The sequence below is a fragment of the Hylobates moloch genome, unplaced genomic scaffold (genome assembly GCF_009828535.3).
Source record: "Hylobates moloch isolate HMO894 unplaced genomic scaffold, HMol_V3 SCAFFOLD_2, whole genome shotgun sequence".
Lineage (NCBI taxonomy): Eukaryota > Metazoa > Chordata > Mammalia > Primates > Hylobatidae > Hylobates > Hylobates moloch.
Window position 1 is genome coordinate 24,822,299 of NW_026652277.1, and position 24,010 is coordinate 24,846,308.

Below are 24,010 nucleotides of genomic sequence, written 5' to 3' on the forward strand. Positions count from 1 at the left end.
ATTTTTGCCAAATGCAATATTCTTGTTTGGCAGTTTTTTTCTTTTAGAATTTTGAATACATCATCCTACTCTATCCCTGGCTGCAGGCATTTTGCTGAGCAATCCACTGAAGAGTCTTATGGATAATTAGCCTTTTCCCTTAACGAAAACTGATTATTTGACTCTCATACAAAGGGAAGAACTGTTAAGAATATATCTTAGCCAGGCATGTGGCACACACCTGCAGTCCTAGGTACTTAGGAGGCTGAGGTGGGAGGATCACTTGAGCCTGCAGTGAGCCGTGATCATTCCACTGCACCCTAGCCTGGGCAACAGAGTGAGACCTTGTCTCAAAAAAATAAATAATATAAAAGTATATCATTTCAATGATGATAATACCAAATTATTTACTAATGAACAAATACCCTACTTAAATGAATTTGGTTTCTAAAAACAATGCAGCAAAACTGAAGTAGATTTGAGGGTGCCACATTATTCAGTGTTCCCCTTGTTTCACTACTGTTATTTCACTAAAACTCATACTCTGGTGGCACAGCCACAGTCACTGAGGCAGCAGACAGAAAACAATGACAGGTTTGCCTGTATCATAACCTCTGTAGCCTAGGATCAAATAATCACCTTCCATCAAACTCACTTAATTCTTCATTTGCCCAACATATTTACTGATGCCTGCTCTGTGTAAGGCATCCACTCTTGGTAAGTTATCAGATACAATCAGTCCCTGACATCCTCATGGAGTGGAGATGAGAGAAAGGATAGAAACAGAAGGTTTAAATAAACAAGGTAGTTGCAGTTAGTGATGAGGGGTCTGGAGAAAATAAACTGGGTGATGAGAATAGGGAGTTCTCAGGAAAGGCCACTTTGGATGTCATGGTGGGTGACCCCTCTGAGGAGATGCTGCCTGAGCTGTGACTTCAGGAAGAAGAGTAGGCTGTGGAAAAAGCTGGCAGGGGGTCCCTCCACAGGCAAAGTATGGTTCAAGTATGAAAAAGCTCTTTTTCCTGAGCTGGGAAGTGTGAGACCACACTCAATATTTGGCCACAGCAGGCCCATGTGGGCCCATCTCCTCTCAACTCATGCTGGATTTCCACAGGGAATATCAGACACCTGGGTGGTGATGCAGTCCTCTAAGGAACTTCACTCCATGGGGAAATTTTAAAAGAATTACCCTTGTTTCTAAGGACCATGCTTACATTCTATTGTGGACATCTGTCTTTGGAGGCATATTTTCTTTTTACATTAACTTGGTATCTGGTAAAACAAAATTTTGTGTAGCAATTAAATAAAAACAAAAAAAACCAGACATGACACTTTCTCAGTTAAAATAGTTTAATAAAAGCAACACAACTGTGCTAAAGGTGAGAATCAAAAATGAGATATTAGGTAGACTTATAAAACAAAGTACAGTTATTTTTTGATTTCAAATAAACCATGATGTGCAAAATTGTAAAATGCCAATATGTCTGACAAAAGCATTAACAGTCCTTTTAGCAATTTACATATAAAGATGTTTTTAAAGTGCCACAGCTTAAGGCATTATATTTTAAAGCTTAATAAACATCTAATTTCAACATCTCTCCAAGAACAGACTTCTTCTCAATAAGCTATTAACTATTTGGTTAGGAATATTGAAAATGCATGTATAATTTAAGGAGTAATACACTTGTTAATGCTGAGTTATTAGTGCAATTCAAAACCTTCTGAATTCCATATCAAGAACAAACTGTCCCGCCCAAGGTACAGTGTAATCCACACTGTATCATCTCGTCTAAAAAGCTATACAGCAGCTACTCCATCCACTCAGTTCCTCTGCAGTTAGGCTATTAGCTTTTCTTTTTCAAGAAGCAAAAATTCCTAAGACACCTAAAGATTAGCCTGTATGTCATTTATCTATACTGAAAGTGCTTAGTAGTATTTCTAAAAAGGAAAAGAGCAGTATGGTAGATAAAGAATGTAGAGTCAAAAATCAATCAATTATTTTAAAATATTTTTTCTTCTTCCTCTGATTATGTTTTGATTAAGCAGATATTATTTTCATTTTTTGAGCTTGCAAAAGTCTGCCTAGGAATGTGCTAAATCAAAGAAAAAATCTAGCCTCGTGTTCACAATTGCCCTGGAATGCCATTCCCAGACTGAGATCTAACTACACAGAGTATGGCTAATGGCAGAAGTCAGAGGTTAGGGAGATCTGGTGTCTCTATTTATCTGGAAAACAGAGCAAAGAAGGGTGATCAGTTATAGGAGGCCAGTCAAACAGACGTGTTTTAAGTTCAGAATTTCATCTTTTGTTTAATTCTCAAAGTAACAGCCACTCTGGATCTTTTCTTGCCCTCTTCTCTATCAGTAGGAACAGCAGTAGCTGCTTCTCTCCTTTAGGAAAGTGAATGAGAGGTCCCTGGATATGGCCTAGTCTCCAGGTGGTGGGAGCTTACATTCTGTTACATATAAACAGCTAAGCATTGTTCTAAGTTTGTTTAAAATGGTTGTTTTAAATGATAAACACAAAAGTCCAGTGATTTTTTAAAAAACTGGCTTTAATGGACATTAACAAATAACACACTGATTTATCACCTTTAAGCAACAAAAATATGACTTGTAATTATTCAAATAAGGTAGGATTTTTCTCTTAAGTACACTTCTTAAAAGTCATTCACAAGACGACTGGGCATCCACTAAGACCAAGGCACCGTGAGGGAGGCAAACAGCACAACATCCTCACCTCAAGATGCTCAGCCTGGGATGAAGACGGACACACGCAACTCCAGCATGAGGCCAAGGGGAGCCTGTTATGGGATCAAGTGGTGGCAGAATCGAGAAGTGGTTCTGAAAGTGTTCTTTAGTCACAGAGACCAGTAGGCTTGAAACCCAGTGATGTTACTTTTTAACTTTGTGCCTTACCTTCTATTAGCCTCAGCTTCATCCACTATAGTATGCCACCCTCTTAATAGAATTTCTGGAAGAATTACAGAAACATACAAGTAAAGGATTAAGTATAGAGCCAGCATGAGGAAAGGTTCAGGAATATGGTTGCTCATATGACTGCTATGCTTACTTCTGTACATGGAGCACTGTGGGAGAATAAAAGAAAGGGGTGGTCATTCTTTGGAGCATGTTCTCACTGGGGGAAATCCTGGCATCTTTAGCAGGACAATTCTTCACTGTATAGGATTACCTTGACATTTAGCATCCTGGTCCCATGGCAGCAGAAGGCCAGTAGCACCCCCAACATTATGATAACCAAGAAACATACCCACACATTTCCAAACTCCCTCTGAAGGTGTTACCAACCCTGCTGAAAACTGCTCTTCCAGAGGGACCATCTACATTTAGAAACAATTTAGTTCTCTTAATAAAAAGAAAGTGAATTCTTTGAGAGTATATTCAAGGATCAGATACATTGGGCCTGGTGGCAGGGAGGCTAGGACAGGAATGTTCAGTATAGTTTGAAAGCAGAATCCTTTCCTGATGAGTCCCAGTATCAAAATCCCCATGCTCACCATTCAGGCCTTAAGTAAGAAGGTAGAGCTGCATCTTTGCGAATAACTCAGTAGAAAGGAATTCTGCCATGAAGCTACTAAAGAAGTAGCAAGGCTCACTGTTCCTTTAGTTGTAGTAGAAGGTAGACATATAAATTTAGATAATAATCCTACAAGGGATTTTTTAAAATTATAATTTCTTTTTTCCTCAATATACACGACAGAGTCCACTTCATCCCACATCTACAAAAAGTAAAAACTAAAATCATAAACAAAAAGATAGTAACAGAACAAGCCCAAAGAAGCTGGCATAGAATCTGTGCTGAGAAAAGTTCTCCCCCAGTATAACCTAAATCCACACCCATCTCTGACAAAGCATTCCAGGCCGAACACCACTTTCATGTTGTCACAGGTCTTTAAAAGCCAGCTGATAGATCTTCTTCTCCTGAAGTTCTTCTCCAGAACTTAACAGCGTTTTAGAGATATCAGAAAAGATGTAAGGCATTTGACCATCATTAGTGCTGAGAGGTAGAGAGAAGCCAAGTTTTATTACTCTAATTTTACATATGGGATGTCTGAGGCACTAAGAAATGAGAAGATCGGCCCATTGGTGGAAGCCACTGCAAGTAAAATCTAGATATCCCGTTTCCTATGTACTTTGGTTTCTATCCCCCAAATCACAGACCTGCATTACTAAAATGGCTGAAGTATCCTGCTGAGGAATCCTCCAAGATGAAACCTCCCAGTGTGCTCTACCCTCCTTCTGACCTCTCTGAGCCCAACTTGGATCCACTGAGTTGCTGGATTCACTGTCCCTTGCAGTAGGAAGAATCTGCTTAGAAGGATATGTATTTATGCATCTTTTTACCATCTCTTCTTGGAGATGCTCTTCATCTCCTTGAAATAGTTATATTAAATGGATGTGGGGCTAAAGTTAGACCAAATCTTCCCGTCAGGAGGGGCTTCTTAGAATCCTTAGGTAAAGCAAATGTGAAACTCTGCATTAGGCTCACAAACATTAGGAATAATTCCATCTTTGCCAGTTGTTCTCCCATACACACCCGCTTCCCTAAAAATGAGATCAGAAAAAAATGAAGGATTATAATACCATCCCTTCTCCTATTTCAAAAAGTACAAATTTATATGAAATATCTAAATTGAGTATTCTAAATGCAGATGGAGTTTTTAAGTCAAATTGCCATATATACCACGTAGCCTCCCACAGCATATGCTGATCAGAATTTTTACATATCAAATCCACATTTTAACTCTTACTCATAAAAACCTATCCTCATTCCAGACAGGAACTAGAAACAGATCCAATGTGGCAGTTATCCTGTCTCTTCCGTGCCTACTCACCTCTTTCCTTCACTTTTACCTGGAAGATTAAGGCAAAAAAATTCAGATAAGAATCCCTAGAGCCTCCCTTTTTTCCATAGAAAGAATCCTATGTTTCTAATCTAGGAACCTAAAAGAGGAACTATTGAGATTAGAGAACCCATCCTCTCACCCACCAGACCAAATCAGAAATTGCTCTTAACTTCAGTAGCTCCCTGGGACCCCCCAAAATTACCTGATCAGCTCTGAAAGTAAAATTTCTAGTCATATTTAGAGATTTAAAACCAACTGCTTTATTAAAATCTGATACGAGCATAGTGGAGATGCCTTATCTAAATTATTGATCCCTTCTCTTATATTAGCTTGCCAAGAAAGAAACATTTTTAAAACAACATGAAATAATAAAATATTATTTTAGTTCTACTTCTTTTAAAAATTATGCAGTTTAAAAAAGTGTAACTGACCTATCCCAAAAGGAATAAAGGTTTCTTTTTTAATTAGTTGTCCTTGGTCATCCAGAAATCGATTAGGGTAGAAATCCTCCGGTTTCTCCCAAATGGCTGGGTCTCTATGTACTGACCACAGGTTGGGTAAGATCAATGTGCCTTTAGGAATGGTATACCCTTGGAGCACTAAAACAAAACATATGGGTGTTATTCAGTATGCTTTTACTAGTAGTTCTCCCTGAACATCATTATCTGAAAAAAAAAAAAATGTAGTTATATACCTAGCACTTTAATTGGCTGAGACCAAACTGTGAGGTACTTGAGGGCAGGGATAAGATCTTATCAACTGGCATCCCTCTCCCCGCACCATCCCAGGACCCACCTGAGACCGGGAGCAGGCAGTGCTCCAATGAATGCTGAATTAATAAATAAAACCATAAAAACATTACAATGAAGAGAAAACACTAAAACAGAAACAATAGGGCATTTCAAGTAAACTTTCCCTAAAAATTAAAATTCCCAATATGTATAAAACTTAGTTTACAGGGTCATTTATGTCCATACAAGGTATGGTAAACTAAGGAGGTAAACTAAGATAAAGACATATACAGGGAAGCCAACCCTGGCTCTTACCAGCTGACAAGTCAATATGCGCTTTAAACAATGCCCAAAAGATACTATAAACAGTCTATCTAACTTGTACCAAAAAAAAAAAAAAAAAAAACTGTTAAGTGATCCGATGTCATGTATAAGCAACGGCATGCTATAACTGTCTTAAAACTAGATCAAGCCCATTATACTATGGGCTGACTCCAGAGGTAAATTCCTTGTTAATAGGGATGTTTAAAGAGAGTCTGGACATGACCAAATAGAGTTCACTGTAGGTGACAGGCTGAAACAGGTGACTTTAGAATAAGATGGGCTCTTCTAATTTTTATTATTATTATTATTATTATTATTATTATCATTATTATTATTATTATTATTTTGAGACAGGCTGTCTCACTCTGTCACCCAGGCTGAAGTGCAGAAGTGCAGTGGTGCAATCTTGGCTCACTGCAACCTCTGCCTCCCGGGTTCAAGTGATTCTTCTCCTGCCTCAGCCTCCTGAGTAGCTGGGACTACAGGAGTGTGCCACCATGCCTGGCTAATTTTTGTATTTTTAGTAGAGATGGGTTTTTGCCATGTTGGCTAGGCTGGTCTCGAACTCCTGGTCTCAAGTGATGCACACTCCTGGGCCTCCCAAAGTGCTGGGACTACAGGTGTGAGCCACCGCACCCGGCCCTTTTTTTTTTTGAGACAGAGTCTTGCTCCGTCACCCAGGCTAGAGTGCAGTGGCGCAATCTTAGCTCACTGCAACCTCCCAGGTCCAAGCGATTCTCCTGCCTCAGCCTCCTGAGTAGCTGGGACTACAGTTGTGCACCACCATGCCTGGCTAATTTCTGTATTTTTAGTAGGGATGGGGTTTCACCATCTTGTCCAGGCTGGTCTCGAACTCATGACCTCAAGTGATCCACCTGCCTCGGCCTCCCAAAATTCTGGGATTACAGGTGTGGGCCACCACACCCGGCCTTCTAATTATTTAATATTTTTGCTTCAGCTGCAGAATTTTAAAAGTTGAAGTAAGATAATTTTCAGGCAAAATCCTTAATCCACATTTAGACGAGCTCTTCTGACCTCCATGAAAAGGAGGGAGAGGTGTCAATTCTGGAGCTTTTTCTGCCAACATAGCCAATTTAAATTTCGACATTATTTGTTTTGCCAGTATAAGTGTGTATGCTCTGAAGGCTACACAGCTACTAGTAAAACTAAGCAGTGGTAGAATTCTAGTACAACCAGTGATGCACAGTGGAGGGCTGAACATTTCCTAGACATTTTATTACCTATGACACAATGCTAAATCTTCAGAAGGATCAAGCTAGACAATAGTCACCACACCCCTCATCTCAACTACCCTGGATTAGAGGGCCCTGCTTCTGTCAAGGGCATTCAAAGAGGAAGACCCTGGACTTGCCTGTGTTCTCTGAGGTCATATGAGGAATGGCAAGCGGCACCACCACAGTTAGCCTCTGCACTTCCATGATGGTGGCTTCTGTGTAGGGCATCTGGGCCTTGTCTGTGAGGGAAGGAGCTCGGTTGGTACCAATGGCTCTTTCAATTTCTTCATGAACCTTTTCTACGTGAAAAGGGAAGAATAAACCAGAAGATAAGCATGGGAGAGAGTTGAATGTGCCCTCCTCTGCATACTTTCCATCACCACTAATATATGACTGGTCAGTTGGCAGTTCAGGCCTGACTCTGCCTCAGTGAAGTTGAAGCATTGGTCGGACATTTCAGGTAGAGACAGCTAGCCCCAGGGTGCCTGTGCCACTCTGTGATTTAGAAGTGGGATAGTGTAACAGATAGAGGTGCCAAAGAGAAAACACTCTGGATTCAGGAGCATCCTAAGTCATACTCTCATATGAACATGGGATTGACACTCTAAGTAGACTGTGACAACATGTGATAGCCTAAAGTGGCCCCCAATATTCCCCATTCTTGTGGTTTATATCCTTGTGCAGTCCCCTCCTACTCTACCAAGTTGGTCCGTGTGACCAAGAGAATAAGGGTGAAGTGACGGCATGTCACTTCTGAGATCAGAGTGGCTCCTCATCTTTGCCACTCTCTCTCTCTCTCAGGTTGCTCACTTTTGGGGAAGGAAGCCACCAAGTGAAGTGGCCTTATGGAAGGGTCACAGTGGTAAGGAACTTGGCTAATGACTATGGATAGCCACCCTGGACCTGGATTCTTTGGTCTCATTCAAGTCTGCAGCCCCAGCCAACATCTTAACTCTAACTTCATGAGAAACTCTAAACTGGAAGTCATTCCTGGATTCCTGACCCTCAGAAACTGGGAGATAATACATGGTAGTGGTTTTTGTAAAGCTAGCAAATTTGGGGGTAGTTTGCTACCCAGCAATAATTAACTAATACAGGTAGGTATAATCACATCTATAGTAGGCAGAATATGGGCCCATACAAGATGTACACACCCTAATCCTCTGGAGTCTGTAAACATAATACCTTACATGGCAAAAGGGACTAAACTGATGTAATTAACCTAAGGACACAGAAATGGGAAGATTATCCTGGGTCACCTGGGTGTGCCCAATCTAAGAACATCGTTTTTAAGTCAGATAACCTCTCCCGGTTGAGTTCAGAGTCAGAGGAAGATGTGACTATGAACAAATGGTTACAGAGATGCAACACTGCTGCCTTCAAAGACAGAAGAAGGAAGCCATGAGCTGTAGAAGCCAGAAACAGCAAGGAAACTGATTCTTCTTTAGACCCTCCAGAAAGGAATGCAGCCCTGTCAATATCCTGATTTTCAGTCCAATGAGACATATATCAGACTTACAATGTATAGAACTCTAAGAAACTTGTGTTGTTTTAAGCCACTCGGTTTGTGGTAATTTGTTATAACAGCAACAGAAACTAATAATACACCATCCTCCCTGTATTCTTCTACTCTGAACTGCCACAGACTTTCAGTATCTATTGGGACTAGGTGGTAGAACTAGCTGTGTGACCTTGTGAAAGTCACACAACTATGCTGGGCGTGGTGGCTCACGCCTGTAATCCCAGCACTTTGGGAGGCCAAGGCGGGCAGATCACAAGGTCAGGAGATCGAGACCATCCTGGCTAACACAGTGAAACCCCGTCTCTACTAAAAATACAAAAAAAAAAAATTAGCCGGGCGAGGTGGTGGGCGCCTGTAGTCCCAGCTACTCGGGAGGCTGAGGCAGGAGAATGGCGTGAACCCCAGGGGGCGGAGCCTGCAGCGAGCGGAGATCGCACCACTGCACTCCAGCCTGGGCGACGGCGAGACTCTGTCTCAAAAAATAAAAATAAAAATAAAAAGGCACACAACTTCTCTGAGTCTCTGTTCTCCAATTTCGAAAAAAAAAAGATGTGTTCAGATCAGCATTATGATTCCCTTCAGCTCTAGAATGTTCTTCTCTAAAGGTCGTTCATGATCATAGATTTCACACAGAATCAGATGCGTAGAGATTTAAGCAGGGGTAAGTAAGTTATGACCTCAGTCCTACTGTCTAGAAACTTGGGTTTCACTGTTAACATCTTACCAACTCCCTATGAGTTGCAAGAATTTGTTTGCCAGCCTGAAGACATTGCTCAGTGTTGGAAGCCACCAGATCACGGAGGTTGCTAATCCTGATTTAAATTACCTGGTTTTGCCATGAACAAAGGAAACACCTATTAATTACCTTGTACATCGGGGTTCAGCGACATATACAGCAGGCACCAAAGCAAAGAGTTAGTTGTGGTATCAGTCCCAGCAATAAAGAGATCCCCAATGATATAAAATAAGTACTCTTCATCAAAACTGCTGTTACTATTATTTTTCCTCTCCTCTTCCATGTGGAGAAGGTACATGTCTATGAAGTCCTGAGGGTTCTCTCTATCCAGAGACTCTTGATGGTCTTTGATGATTTTTTTAAGGAAACTGGTTATATCCTTTTCAATTTGTCTTAATTCCTTAAATGGTCCAAAGGGAAGGTAATAAAGCCAAGGGCATATGTTGACCAGGAGGACTTGACTGTTCAGACAGATTTCTAGCCCTCGTGACATAAAACCAAGCATTTTCTTGAACTCACTATTGGTGTAATCAAAGCGCTGGCCAAAGCACAAGGAGCAAATGATGTTAGAGACGGCATTGCTGATGATGGAGAAAGGGCAGAAGGGGTCTTCTTCTCCGTGCTTTTGCATTTCTGCTTTCACATATTTGAACTCCTCAATGATCTTGGGCTCCAAGCTAAGTTTTCCCAACCCAAAATGACGAAGAGTTGAATGAGAGAACTTTCTTTGTTGTCTCCAGACGGGACCATAATGTGCAAACACAACCCCTGCAAAGCAACACCAAGAAAGGAAGATGAGAAACAGCATTCCTGGTAACACTGAACAGACCTGCCATGGAGTGCATTCTGTATTTTTCAAGTCACTTATGGAAAACTCCTCATATATATATATAAAGACCACTAGTCAAGAAGAATGATTGGTAAAATTTAGTTATCAAGACAGTATGTGTTTCTAATAATAACAAAAATCATATCTAAGGAGAATTTGCTCTAAAGCTTATTATTATAGATAGTAACTCCTGGTGAAATGAAAAGCAATGAGTTTCATTTTCAAAGTTATTGTGCATTTCAAAGTATTATATTTCATAAGAGTGAATCCAGGCTTAGAAAATTTCTCAGGTGGCCAGGTACAGTGACTCATGCCTATAATCCCAGAGCTTTGGGAAGCTGAGGTGGGAGGACTGCTTGAAGCCAGGAGTTCCCGACCAGCTTGGGCAACAGAACAAGACCCTATCTCTATTTAAAAAAAAAAAATTAGCCGGGTGTGGTGGCATGCATCTGTAATCCCCAGGTACTCAAGAGGCTAAGGTTGGAGAATCACTTGAGCCCAGGAATTGGATGCTGCAGTCCACTATGATCATGCCACTGCACTCCAGCCTGGGTGACAGAGCAAGACCCTGCCTCTAAAAAAAGAAAAAAAAAGACAGAAAAATATTTCAGGCTATATATCCCCATACTCTAAACACCTATATTCTGAACATTCTGAACTGAAGGATAATCATAGCAACAGATTGACATGAGGGCAGAGACCATATCTCATTGTGCTCACCATTAAAATCCAGCTTCCGGCATAGTGCTTGGTACATAGGAGAGGTTGTTAAATATTAGCTGACTGAATAGCCCAACTAGATTAGAACTATTGGACATCAAAATTTGGAATCTGATAACTGGCAGGTAATCTAAAATGTCTGTTGTTGGCAGCAGCCCTGATTTTAAAACATATGAACTTGTTAAGGTCATCCACAACTACATCCTATTTGATTTTCACTTATACATCCCACCATCAAACCCCACAAAATTGCTCCCAGATGTTGTATCAAATTGTTCTCAAGTATTCCTTGTTTTCCGTCACCTATTTCATCCTATTTTCCATGGTGTACTCTATCATTTTGGCTAGCTTCCTTCCTTCCCACATTATTCTGAATTCTTACTATGTGCCAGGCATGGGGGTGCAGTAGATACAGCTGCAAATGAAATAAAGACCCTGCTCTGTGGTTAAATTTTCTCATATTCTTTAATATCCCTATAAAATGTCTTTCAATGTAAACATCCATGCAGTCAAACGTATCAGACAATTTATCAGTTCCACTTTCCTCACTGGAATCTTCCAAATGTCTGCTCAAATCTGCAGTGGTTGCTCTGTAGGCCTTTGGTTCAGGTGCTATGACTTGTATTAGTTATCATTTGGGAATTTTCTTCTGTGTCAGAACCCATTTCCTGAATTATATTTCTTCCTCTTTGTTTTACTCCCTCATTTTGCTGAAGCACATCCTCTAGTAGCTTCTGAGAAAGGATGCATGGGAGGTGAATTTCTAAAGATTATGTGTGATATTTATTCTACCATTGGACTTCCTCAGAATTTTAAAGACATTGCTAAGACTGGACTGACTGATGAGTCATAAGATATGTACATATTCAGTATGACTAGACATTGTAGATTACTTTCTGAAGTGGAGAGTACTCTGAAAGTGTGTTCACAGAAGTGTTTAAATGTTCTCATTTGTTCAGAATAGTTGCCATCACTTGATACTTGTCAGTGTTTTAGTTTTGTCAATCAGAGGGCTGGAACATATCTCATCTGGTTTTTATTTGCATTTCTCTGTTACCAGTGGGTCAGAGCAGCTTTTTATATGGTTATTGGCCAGATTTCCTATTCTGTAATTTTCATTTATCTACTGTGCAATTTTCTTTTTCTTATATATTTGAAATAAATAGCAGATCTTTTATCATGTGATTTTTTAAGTTTCTAAATGGTATTATTAGATAAGCACAAGTTTTAAATATAGTTGGATTTATCAATCCTTTGATTTGTGCTGCATATCTTATTTTAGAAATCTCCTACAATGGGTTCATAAACACATTCTCTATTTTCTTGTAAAAATTTTAAATTTTGTTTTCACATTTGTTTCTATAATCTACCTGGAATTTATATTTGTGTTACGTATTCCTACCTATTGTGAGGTAGGAATCCAAACATTTTTTCCCTATGCAGACAACCTATTGTTCAAGCATGATTTGTCAAAGGGTCCCCACTCCACCTCACCCTTCACCACCAATCTGTAATGCTGTCTCTGATACACATTTCCTATATAGGGGTGGGCCAGTTTACAGGCTTTCTAGTTGGTTATATTGGTCTATGTGTTTATCACTGTGCTCAAAGCACATTGTCTTAATTACTGTTACTTTATAATAAGATATAAATAAACTTTATAGTAATTTTTTATATCTAATAGGGAAGTCCCCCCTTCCCTACAAAACCTCGTTCTTTTTAAAAACTGTTTCAAAAACTTCAAAATCAGTTTCTCAAACTTATTTAGGGATTTTGGTTGGAACTGCATTTAATTTCTTTTTTTTTTTTTTTTTTAACACAGAGGTCTGGGGGATCCACAGATTATAGGAGGCATTTGCTGAGGTGCAGGCAGTGGGTGGAGGAGCCTAATAGGTAGTGACTGGCAGCTAAGTTGTCTCCTGGGAGGGTTTGGGTTCACCCCCAGGCCCCATCCCCAGTCTGAGCCTGTTTGTCTCTGGATGCAGCCACCAAGACCTCAGGAGAGGCAGAATTTCTGCTGGCAGAACTTGGCTTAGACGCCCACTTTGTAGCGTCTATGTCTCTATTCTCACGCAGATACACTTAATTTCTAGGTTAATTTGAAAACTGCCTTCTTTATGATGATTGAACTTGTAATCTAAGGATGAATCTAAACTTGCTTGTTTTTAAATTTCTTTAAAAAATTGCTGGATTTTGTTTCCTAAGTTTTTAAAAAATAGTATATTCACGAATGACAATGGCTTATAAGTTTCCTTTCTCATGCTGTATTTGTCTTGAATATACTGGCCTCCTAAAACAAATCAGGGTGTGGTCTTTGTCTCTGAAAGAATTTGTCTAAAATTGGAACATGTTTCTCTTTTCCTTTAGGTTTATTCACTTCTTTTTATAATACATAATGTTGGCCATCTGACTCATTAATTTTCAGACCTCTATCTTAATAAATAATTTAAAGCTCTACATTTGCCTCTGTCTGGGTACTACTCTAGCTGCAGTTCACAAGTTTTGTTTCCGTGTATTTTCATTATTTGGTTTTAAGTAAAAAAAAAAAAAAAAGTTTCTATTTTGAGTCTTCTTTGCTACCTTACCTGGTTTATCTTATGCTGATATTTGACATTTGACACTTGCTTGCTTTTTTACCCTACTATGTGGCCAATGAAATTTCTAAATAAAGTTGAGAAGAATGTCTGTCCAAGTAATTTTGAGGAATATGTCCTCTCTATATGTCCAATAGAGAAAGCCTGATAACGGTCAAAGCCAAATTTTCTGTATCCTTAACAAATTTTTAACTGCTTGATCTCTCAACCAAATACTTATATTAAGCTATTTTGTTATAGCTATATCAGTTTCTCTTTACAGTTCTGTAAGTTTTTGCTAAAGGTAGATAAATATCAATGTAGCTATACAGATTTATATTTATATATATATATATGCTGTTAAATACAGATATATATTAGATGACATTGTTAGGTACATTCAAGCTTAGAATTCTATCTTCCTGTTTTTTAAATTTTTAAAAAGTGGATCCATTTATCATGAATGCCCTCCTTTTTCTTAACAATAAAGTATCACTTAGAGTACCTTTTGTCAAAAAAGAACCAGCTTTTCTTTTTAAAGTATTTTCTTAGTATTGTAAAACCTTTTCATTTTGAACTTTTCTGTACCCTTATGTTGGGGGAATGTCTCTTTTTTGGGGAAGATAGATTATGTCTCTTAAAACAACATATAACTGGATATAAAAAAAATCCATTCTGGCAAGCTGTCCTTTAGCCAGTAAGTTTAGTCCTCTTACATTTATTCTAATACTAATTTCTAACATACTATTTTGAGATTTGTTTATCTGCTTTGTTCATTCTTTTCCCCCTTCCTTCTCATCTTCCTTTAGGTTGAGACAAACAGGGTGAATGTTCACTCTTACATTTTTAACATGCTCAAAGTCTAGTTGAGTGGTTGGCAAACTACAGCCCAAAGGCCAAATCCAGCCTGCCACCTTTGTACAGCCAGAGAGCCAAGACTAGCTTTTACATTTATAAATGGTTGAAAAAATTCAACCTTGTTTTCTTTTGTTGTTGGTCAGGGTTGTTGAGTGTTCTTTGTCAAACTTTCACCCAGCTGAAGCATCTCAAGAGTTCTGTCTTTGTCTAGAAGCAACTTTTCATTTTGCCAGGCCATATCTCTTCCCTACCCCCCATCCCCCAGCCAAGGCTCTCCAGAGCATCTACCTACTATTTTCTGCAGGGGTTGGGGGCAGTGATAAGGACCTGATCTTATTTTATGTGCATTTCAAACTATCCTTGTTCTCAGTCTACTGGCTCATTTCTGTCACTGGTACCTCCAATTTCTAACCCGTTTTGAGATTCTGCATGGTAAACTGAGGGAGTAGTTCTCATTCTGTCCTCTCATACTCCACTGGCATTCCCCTCTGTAGATGCTTAGGTGTAGTCGTCCTCCACTCTATTAAGTCATTTGCCAATCGTATAGCCACTTTGTCTTCAGATGTCGTGGTGCAGAAATGTAGATGTGTCATTTCATTTCAATGTGGATAGAGTGTGTGCTTCTGTTCAACATTCCTCTGGTATGATATGTGATTGTTGAGACAAAGAAGGAATGGAAATGTCTTACCCACTCCTGAAACCAGAACTCTTCTTTTGTGTAATAAAGGCCCATAAACTATTTCCTAGGGTACCAAAGTTTAATCATTCCTCCTGTCTTTAACCATGACCAACACTTCTGCTGCAGAGTATTCAGAGGCCAAGTGTTGGTGGGCCTCCTCTTCTCTTGGATAGATATGGTCTTCCAAACCAGCTTCAGGATTTGATGCCAATCCCACCTACCCTCTCTCCTTATTTTTATTTATTTTTTTGAGACGGAGCCTCACTCTGTCACCCAGGCTGGAGTGCAGTGGCGCGATCTCAGCTCACTGCAACCTCCGCCTCCTGGGTTCAAGCGATTCTCTTGCCTCAGCCTCGAGTAGCTGGGACTACAGGTGCGTGCCACCACGCCCGGCTAATTTTTGTATTTTTAGTAGAGATGGGGCTTCACCATGTTGGCCAGGCTGGTCTTGAACTCCTGACCTCAGGTGATGCACCCGCCTCGGCCTCCCAAAGTGCTGGGTTAACAGGCATGAGCCACTGTGCCTGGCCCTCTCCTTATTTAATATATCACATATAACATCTCTGCTTTGTCCTATTTATCAAAAAACATTATTTTTCCTTTGTTAGGTCCTTGATCTTATCATCTAACCATTTTTAAACTACATATTTGTATTTTAGAAATATTTGGTCTAGCAAAATGGCTCCGAAGCAAAAATCAGGACTCTTTTGCTTCAGAATAACAAAAATATACCCTCAAGCTAGTTCATCAAACAGGCCAGTTAGGCTATGGAATGAAAAAACAGGAAGGAAAGGGTATTGCCACCTCAGGGAATACTGTCACAGAACTCTTTCTCCTTGTACCTATTTTTCCCTCCTCTCTCTCTCTGACTTCATTCTTTCCAACTGCAAACCAGCTTTTCAATGAAACATGAGCTATCCTGAGATGCCTGTTTTCCCAGTTTCACCACCAAAAGGAAAAGCCCTCTATTTTCTAGATTCAACCTGAGAAATTCTGGGGAAGGATTCAAATGCTTCAGTAAGGTGTACTGCGGTGATACCAACTTGAGATAACTTAAATTTATTTTGTGGCTTGAGGTTTCTAACTATGCCATGCTATTCTTATCCCAAAACTATGTGAGGATTGATGTATAGTTGTGAATTGTTGAGTTCTGTGCCTGGCCTACAGATTAACCAGTTACAAAAAGGTTAGAAATTCTGATCAGTCCACTTTTGGTCAGTATGTCCCTCAACTTACCACTGTGGCCAAGAAGGTGAGTTTATGTAAAGATATGGCACCTCCTGTTCAACCACAGTTAAGGGTAAAAGAGACTGAGGTCAGAAAAAAAGAATTCCTCAGAAGAAGCGGGTATTCTTGTCCAAGGAACAGGTGCTAGGCAGTGGAAACATAAAAATCCAACTCAAACCAAATAAAGTATAGACTAAATTGACATTGATACATTCTCACAAACAGATACTATACAGCTCCTAAGAACTTTACAGGAGGATTTTTTTTTTTTTTTTTTTTTTTGAGACGGAGTCTCGCTCTGTCGCCCAGGCTGGAGTGCAATCTCGGCTCACTGCAAGCTCCGCCTCCCGGGTTCACGCGATTCTCCTGTCTCAGCCTCTCCGAGTAGCTGGGACTACAGGCGCCCACCACCACGCCCGGCTAATTTTTTGTATTTTTAGTAGAGACGGGGTTTCATCGTGGTCTCGATCTCCTGACCTCATGATCCGCCCGCCTCGGCCTCCCAAAGTGCTGGGATTACAAGCGTGAGCCACCGCGCCCGGCCTATAGGAGGATATTTAATAATATGAAAATATGTCCATAATACTTTAAGTGATAAAAAGCAATTTTTAAAATTATGAAAATTATTCCATTTTAAGGAGGCAAATATATTTCTAAAAATACATGGACATGGGCCAGGCGTGGTGGCTCACACCTGTAATCCCAGCAATTTGGGAGGCTGAGGTGGGCAGATCACGAGGTTAGGAAATCGAGACCATCCTGGCTAACACAGTGAAACCCCCTCTCTAATAAAAATACAAAAAATTAGCCAGGCATGGTGCAGGTGCCTATAGTCCCAGCTACTCAGGAGTCTGAGGTAGGAGAATGGTGTGAACCTGGGAGGCGGAGCTTGCAGTGAGCTCAGATTGTGCAACTGTACTCCAGCCTGGGCTACAGAGCAAGACTCCATCTCAAAAAAAAAAAAAAAAAAAAAAATACATGTACATGTAGAAAAAAGACTGGAAGGTGATAATGAAAATGTCAATACGATCTCAATCTTTACCTACTGAACAGAGAGGATGTTGTACACTGATTACATTTACCCTTTCCTTCCATGGGATCATAGAAGTGTTCCTATTAGGGAGAATTCAGGACGTCTCAATGTGAGTGCATAACTATTTCAAAATCATTTCAAATACCTATTTTATTGCATACTCAGTTAACTTGTTTCCCTCATTCATTTTCAAATTCCCCAGATGAACTTTCATTTCCTGTTTATCTTCATTTCCTAATTTCATTTTGCATCTTGTTCCCCTTTGAGGTATATATCAGACTGATCTATCCCGTACTTTTAAAATTCTTCAAAATTTCTTTTTGCCTTCTATTTTTATGGCTTTGCAACTTGCTTTGACTCTTGCTCCAAATGTCCAGTGATATTATCCGAGCCATATCAGGTTTTAAGAGTCAAATCAGTGTTTCTTTTTCTACTTTCATGACTAGTGTCCTACAAGCATTTGTGGTAGCATAGTTTGTAAGAGCAAAAAAATGCAAAATTTACCTAATTTTTATCAACAGTGAAATAGAGAATATGATACCATTTTGTTAATTCTGTTTAGTGGAATACTGCATAATATGGTTAAAAAATAACACTTTTAAATAACAAAAGCTAGTTAGAGAAAGATACTTTAAGTATCCAACATTTGCAAGTTTTAGAAGAACATACCAAATAAAGCTATGTGTTATTTATAAATCTGAAGCAAATCTGAGCTGCAGATAATCAAGTTTATACTGTTCTTTAAGCTTTATATTTGAATATTTTAAAATAAAAATGTGATGTATACAAACCTTTTAGAAGAAACAGATCACATGTCTTACCCTGTTTTGTGTTGCTATAACAGAATACCACAGGCTGGGTAATTTATAAAGAACAGAGATTTATTTCTTACAGTTCTGAAGGCTGGGAAGTCCAAGAGGATAGCACTGGCATCTGGCAAGGGCCTTCATGCTGCATCATCCCATGGTGGAAGGCAGAAGAGTAAGAGAGGATGAAAGAGAGAGAGAGAAAGGGGGCCAAACTTATCCTTCTTATCAGAAACCCACTTCCACAATAACTAACCCACTCTGGTGATAACAGCACTAATCCATTGATGAGGGCAGAGCCCTCATGACCTAGTCATCTTTTAAGTTCCCATCTCTCGACATTGTTGCATTAGGGATTAAGTTTCTAATACATAAACATTTGGGGACACCTTCAAACCATATCAGCACACTTAGAGTGAAACATTCCTTTGGTAGCCTTAGCTCTGATTTTGTAATTTTCTTTTCTTTTTGTGCTTAGGAAAAGAATCAATCAGAATGATGGACACAGCATCTTTATGGCCTATCTAGTTTACTGTAGTTTTTATGGGCTTAAGAAGAAGACCAACTTGTCTAATCATGAAATTTTGAAAAATTTAAACATAACAAATAAAATTCCTACATAACAAATAAAATTCTGGAACTTTTCAGCAAATGTATTAAGTCAACTATTTCTAGCCTCTCTTTGCATTATGAAACATACCCTTCTCTGCTATTCTCACCAACTTCAGCAGCAAAGTTCTTTCAAGAAATAATAAATATTGAATAATGTTATTGGCCTCTAATTCCTAACATAATTTCTTTTCTCTTATGGCCTACACATCTTGTTTCTGGACAGTATCACATTTACTCCTTTGCTACTGGGCACAGTAGCCAAAGATGGTTTGAGCTATCCTGAAGTCTTGCTGAGCTGAGCATCTTGACTGTAGTCACAGTGGCCTCTCTTCTTCAGGCTGATAATGCTGTCCATTTCTTGATCTGGGAAGTCCACTCACAACTCATCTGCTCCTTCATCCTTTGATGGTCATCTTGAAATAAATTCACATCCTCCCTTTTTATTCTTTACTCTTGAAAAAGTTCTATTAAAAAAATCCTCTGCTAGCCACACTTTCTTATTCAGATGATCTGTCCTTTATTCCAAGTTAACTCCACAAGCATTTACTTCGTGCCATGTGGTTCTTCCCTTGTATTATCTTGTCAACACCTTCTCCAGCCACTGAAATTTCTCTCATTAATTCTTTTACAGCACATTCACCCAACAGATACCAGAGCCGCACTGCCTAAGAAAATCCTGTCTCTTGGGGGAATAAATACTTTAGCTGAGATACTACTGAAGCACCAAATTGCCCCCAGGCTCCCAGCCTTTTTCTAAATAGAGATTTAATAGTAAGCAGTTGTCCAACTAATGCTTAGAAATGACCTTGTTATAGATTCTCAACCAAACAATAGCCACCAAGAAGCACTCTGATAAACTGTTTTGTTAAGAATTGGAAACTACACTGTTGAGATCGCAAAGAAGAAAATCTAATTCCTACCTTAAGAAATCCAGAGCAAGAGACAGACACACAAAACAAATTACAATAAAATGTGATACGTACATCAATAGATGCTTGTATGCACGAATTCATTCATCTTTTGGTTCTCTATTCTGTGCCAAGAAGTAGGGATACAGTGGTTAACAAAAGGAACAAAATACCTGCCCTAAAGAAACTCACATTCCATTGAGAGGTGGGAGTGGTCATAGGCTAAATACTTGCCAGTGTTTAATGAGAAAAATATGAATGAGATAAAATAAGAGGTGGTACTGGGCATTGACCAAAATAGCACTGAAAGGTGACAACTGGCCTGAGAGGCCTGAGGGATGACAAGCAATCAGTCAAGTAAGAAGTTATTCCAGGCCCAAAGAAGACAAACATCGTACCTTGAGGCAGGCCCAGGCATGGCAGAAATCAGCTTAGTGTGTCTAGAGTAGGAAGGTCAGGTTGAAATGTACAAGTGAAGGGAGAGTTGAAAAAGAGAAAGGCAGCAGCCAGATCCTTCAGGCCATAGTAGGTCAAGTAAGGAGTGGGGAGGCAATTGGTTTCAGCCAGAGAGCTACAAGATTTGATTCATGGTTTATGTAAGAGATACTTCTGGCTGCTCTGTGGATGAAAATCTGGAGCGGAAGCAAGCAGGTCAGTTAAGAGGCTTCTAAAGTATCAGATTAGAAATGATGGTAGCTTTAGAAAAAATAAATAAATGATGGTAGCTTGGATGAGGATGCTGGCAGTAGAGATGGAGAAAAGTAGATGGATGTAGCACACATATCTGCTGTAGGAGTCAATAAGACTTATGGATTGATTAGAAGGGACTGGGAACGTCTTAAAATGAAACAATGTTATCATAGAAGTTCATCTCCTTCTGCAGGGTAGGGAAGCATCTCAGGGTACACATTCTCAAAGAGGTAACATTTATGCCCAATCTTAAAAGCAAGCGTGAAAAAAAAAAAGTGTTGGTGAGGACGTGGAGAAATTGGGACCCCTGTGGGAATGTAAACTGGTGCAGTCACTGGAAAATGGTATGATGGTTCTTCAAAAAATTAAACCTAGAATTACCACATGATCAAGTAACTCCTAGGGACTCAGATATTTGCACCCTTCTATTTATAGCAGCATTATTCACAATAGCCCAAAGGTGGAGGCACAAGTGTCTATCAATGGATGAATGGGTAAACAAAATGTGGTATATACAGTCGACCCTCCACATTCATGGGTTCCACATCTGTGGGTTCCACCAACCACAGATCAAAAAACCGCATCTGTACTGAACGTGTAGACTTTTTTTTCTTGTCATTCCTTAAACAATACAGTATAACAACTATTTACAAAGCATTTACATTGTAGTAGGTATTATAAATAATCTAGAGATGATTTAAAGTATCCAAGAGGATATGCATAGGCTATATGCAAATACTACACCATTTTATATCAGGGACTTGAACATCCTAGGGTTTTGTTATTTGCAGGAGGTCCTGGAAGGAATCCCCTACAGATAAGGAGGGATGATTCTACATATGATGGAATATTAGTCAGTCTTCAAAAGAAAATTTTCACATATGCCACAACATGGATGAACACTAAGATATTATCTAAGGATTTTAAATGAGTAGGGATAAAGATCATAATACTTTAAATGCCCCACTGAAAAACAAATGTCACAGTTCACACCTCATCCACTGCATGCCTTCGTAATACTGCTTCTACCTAAAATTCTCTTCTGAGCTCATGGCTGCCTGGAGAAAACCTACCTGCTTTTCTTTTCTTTTTTAAAAATTGTGGTGAAATACATATAAAATTTACCATCTTAACCATTTTTAAGTGCACACTTTAATGGCATTAGGTACTTTCACACTGTTGTGCAACCACTGCTACCATCCATCCACAGAATTTTTTTCATCTTGCAAAACTGAGACTTTCTGTCCCTATGAATTTCACTCTGCTAGGAGCACCTCATATAAGTGGATCATACAATATTTGTCTTTTCCGTTTAAAATCCTGATGCAAAACTCTGGCTTCATCAGATTCTGAAAAGCCTAGATCTTTCTTTGCCATGTTATAGGGGCAGGAAATAGCATTCATTTATTTAATAGATACTTGAGCTCCTACTATGTTTCAGGCAGTAACGACTCTGTCCTCCTAGATGTCAGAACAGTGGTGAAGACTGACATCCAGGCCCAAGGTCATAAAGTTATGTAGCTTCAGTTTTGAAAAGTGTAGTGAAGGAAAAGTGCTTGGGTAAGGGACCTGGTTCTAACAAGGGAGCCTACCCTACTTGCAGAGGCTGTGAGAAAAGGCTTCCCCGAGGAAAAGGCATTTAACACCTGACTGATGGGTAGGAGTGACTCAGAAAAGAAGTTAGAGACCTAAGCCAGCCAGTAAAACAAAGGGGGACGGTAGAGACAGGTTAGATTGGACATTTTATTGCAGCAGATAACACGTTTTCCAACCCGCAAAAATGTCCAATTTAGACTCCCATACGCAGGAACCAGAGACTATGAACCAAAGCCTGAGATTTGGTAATAGGCTTCTTCTGTGTTTTCTGGACTTTTTATCTTATTGGAAAATATCTTCTTAAATTCTTACATTCGAAACCCACAAGGTAAAAAGAATATCCTTCCCTCTTTCTAACATGGGGGCCAAAGTTTCTCTCCGAGGTCACAGCTGGTGGAAGGGAAGGCTACTTTTGGAAAGATGGAACCTGGCTTGCCACCTTGTCCTCCCGCCATCCCTATTACTCTCCCTCAATCTCCGGATAACTTTCTACTTCTGATCTTGGAGTATGAGCAAGTCACGCATCCGTCACTACTTGATGGGATCTTAAAGGCATCATTAAGGAGAAGCGCCGCCACCACCATCACCTGTTAGATCAGGATGCAGGTGTGAGGCAGGCTGGCGGCGCGGGCGGCCGGAAGGGGCACAGGAACTGCAGCCCCCGCGCACCTGGAGACTCATCCGCGGCAACCGCGTACCCACAGCCCACGACCCCCCGCTCACCCTTCTCCTTGGTCACGATGGAGATGAGCGGCACCCGCGGGCGGTCGCTGAAGACCTCGGCCTGCTGCACCAGCGCCTCGCGCACGCTGTGGAAGTCGCTGAGGACCACCACCAGGTAATGGCCGATAAAGAAGCTGAAGATGCTGCCGTACACGCGGGCTAGGTGAGCCAGGAGCACCTGCGGGCCAACGACCGAGGGATCAATCCCTGCGGCCCTGGTCCTGCTGCTCAGCCAGCTCCGCCGCCGGAGGAAGGGAGGCAGCAGCACGTGACCGAAATTGCCCACCAGGGGCCAGGGCCTGGGCCCGGGTGGGATGCCCCGCGCCCGGCGCCTCCGCAGCCAGCTCCAGCCCAGAAGCGCTACGAGGCCGCACAGCAGCAGCGCGCCCCCGCTTGGGTCCAGCCGCAGCAGCCCCAGAGGCGCACGCAGGAAGCGCGCGGGCCAGGGCGGGTCCTCCGCCGGGGGCTGCGGCGGCCCCGGAGAGGACATGGTCAGGGCGCCGGCGGCCTCGGGTTCCCCTTGCTGCCCGGCGGAGACGCGCACGCAGCTGCCTGCCCCGCGGCGCCAGTGTCCTGCTCTGCGCTGGAAGGTCGGGGGGCGGGCAGGGGGTGTAAGAGCGGGCCCGGATTGGCTGCGCCGCGCGCATTCTCCCCGCCGCCACCACTCAGCGACGCCTGGGCGGAAACTGGAGACGCGCCGGCTGCCCAGCGGAGGGGGTTGGCGGGCTAGGGGGCGCGGGACCTGAAGTTTGCCCCGAAGTCCCGTTACGCCCCTTTGCAGGGTGGGGCTTGGCGGTGACTGTCCCTGCAACGGGGATGCTGGCAACACAACCTTGCGCTCTGATTGGCTGTTGGTTTCCCTTGTGCCATTCGTTTGTCATTATCACTCGTTTGTCAGCTGACAAACGCATGGTTATGAAGTGCATAAACCGTGCTAGGATCTGTACTGAGTGCGGGAAACTGGTGAACAGGCCCGTGAGATGGCTCGGCCTTCGCACCTGTACCCTGAGCTGGGAGAATGGGGTCAACGCCCTATTCCTGCATGCTTCGGTGTAGTAGTGAAGACGGGGTTCTTTATCCAAACCGGGATTCGCAGCACCGTTTCCTCCACGCAGAGACAGCAGGATGCTGGGAAGCTGTGGAATGCAGAATCTGTGGGTGTCGGTTTGGCAGCCAACTCTGCGGAAGGGATGATGGCGGGAGTAGGGGGAGCGAGGGGCGAGCAGCGAGGCACGAGGAGTCACGTTCTGAGAGCTTGCCCTGGGCTAGAAAACTTATGCGGAGAGCGAAAGCTGTGTCCATTCCTGCGTGTGGCCTGGGTGCATTAGAAAATGTACTTAAATCCAGAAATAGCGAAACCA

General features: G+C 41.2%; 1 protein-coding gene and 1 long non-coding RNA gene across 4 annotated transcripts in view; one reads left to right on the plus strand and one right to left on the minus strand.

The window, feature by feature from the left end:
* LOC131382127 (uncharacterized) overlaps positions 1-24,010 on the plus strand; it is a 74,085-nt gene that overhangs the window by 33,750 nt on the left and 16,325 nt on the right. The window lies entirely within an intron of this gene.
* Positions 1,284-23,234, minus strand: LOC116479627 (cytochrome P450 2U1). Of its 3 annotated transcripts, XM_032171704.2 has the most exons (6): positions 22,650-23,205; positions 9,525-10,163; positions 7,275-7,436; positions 5,279-5,446; positions 4,836-4,854; positions 4,351-4,545 (listed from the first exon to the last, which is right to left on the minus strand). In XM_032171704.2, the coding sequence occupies exons 1-6, from the start codon at positions 23,137-23,139 to the stop codon at positions 4,452-4,454; spliced, it is 1,572 nt and encodes a 523-aa protein (XP_032027595.1). In that variant the 5' UTR covers positions 23,140-23,205; the 3' UTR covers positions 4,351-4,451. The 3 variants fall into 3 exon arrangements, with proteins under 3 accessions (XP_032027601.1, XP_032027554.1, XP_032027595.1); XM_032171663.2 differs by lacking the exon at positions 4,836-4,854 and having other exon boundaries at positions 1,287-4,545; positions 22,650-23,234; XM_032171710.2 differs by lacking the exons at positions 4,836-4,854; positions 7,275-7,436 and having other exon boundaries at positions 1,284-4,545.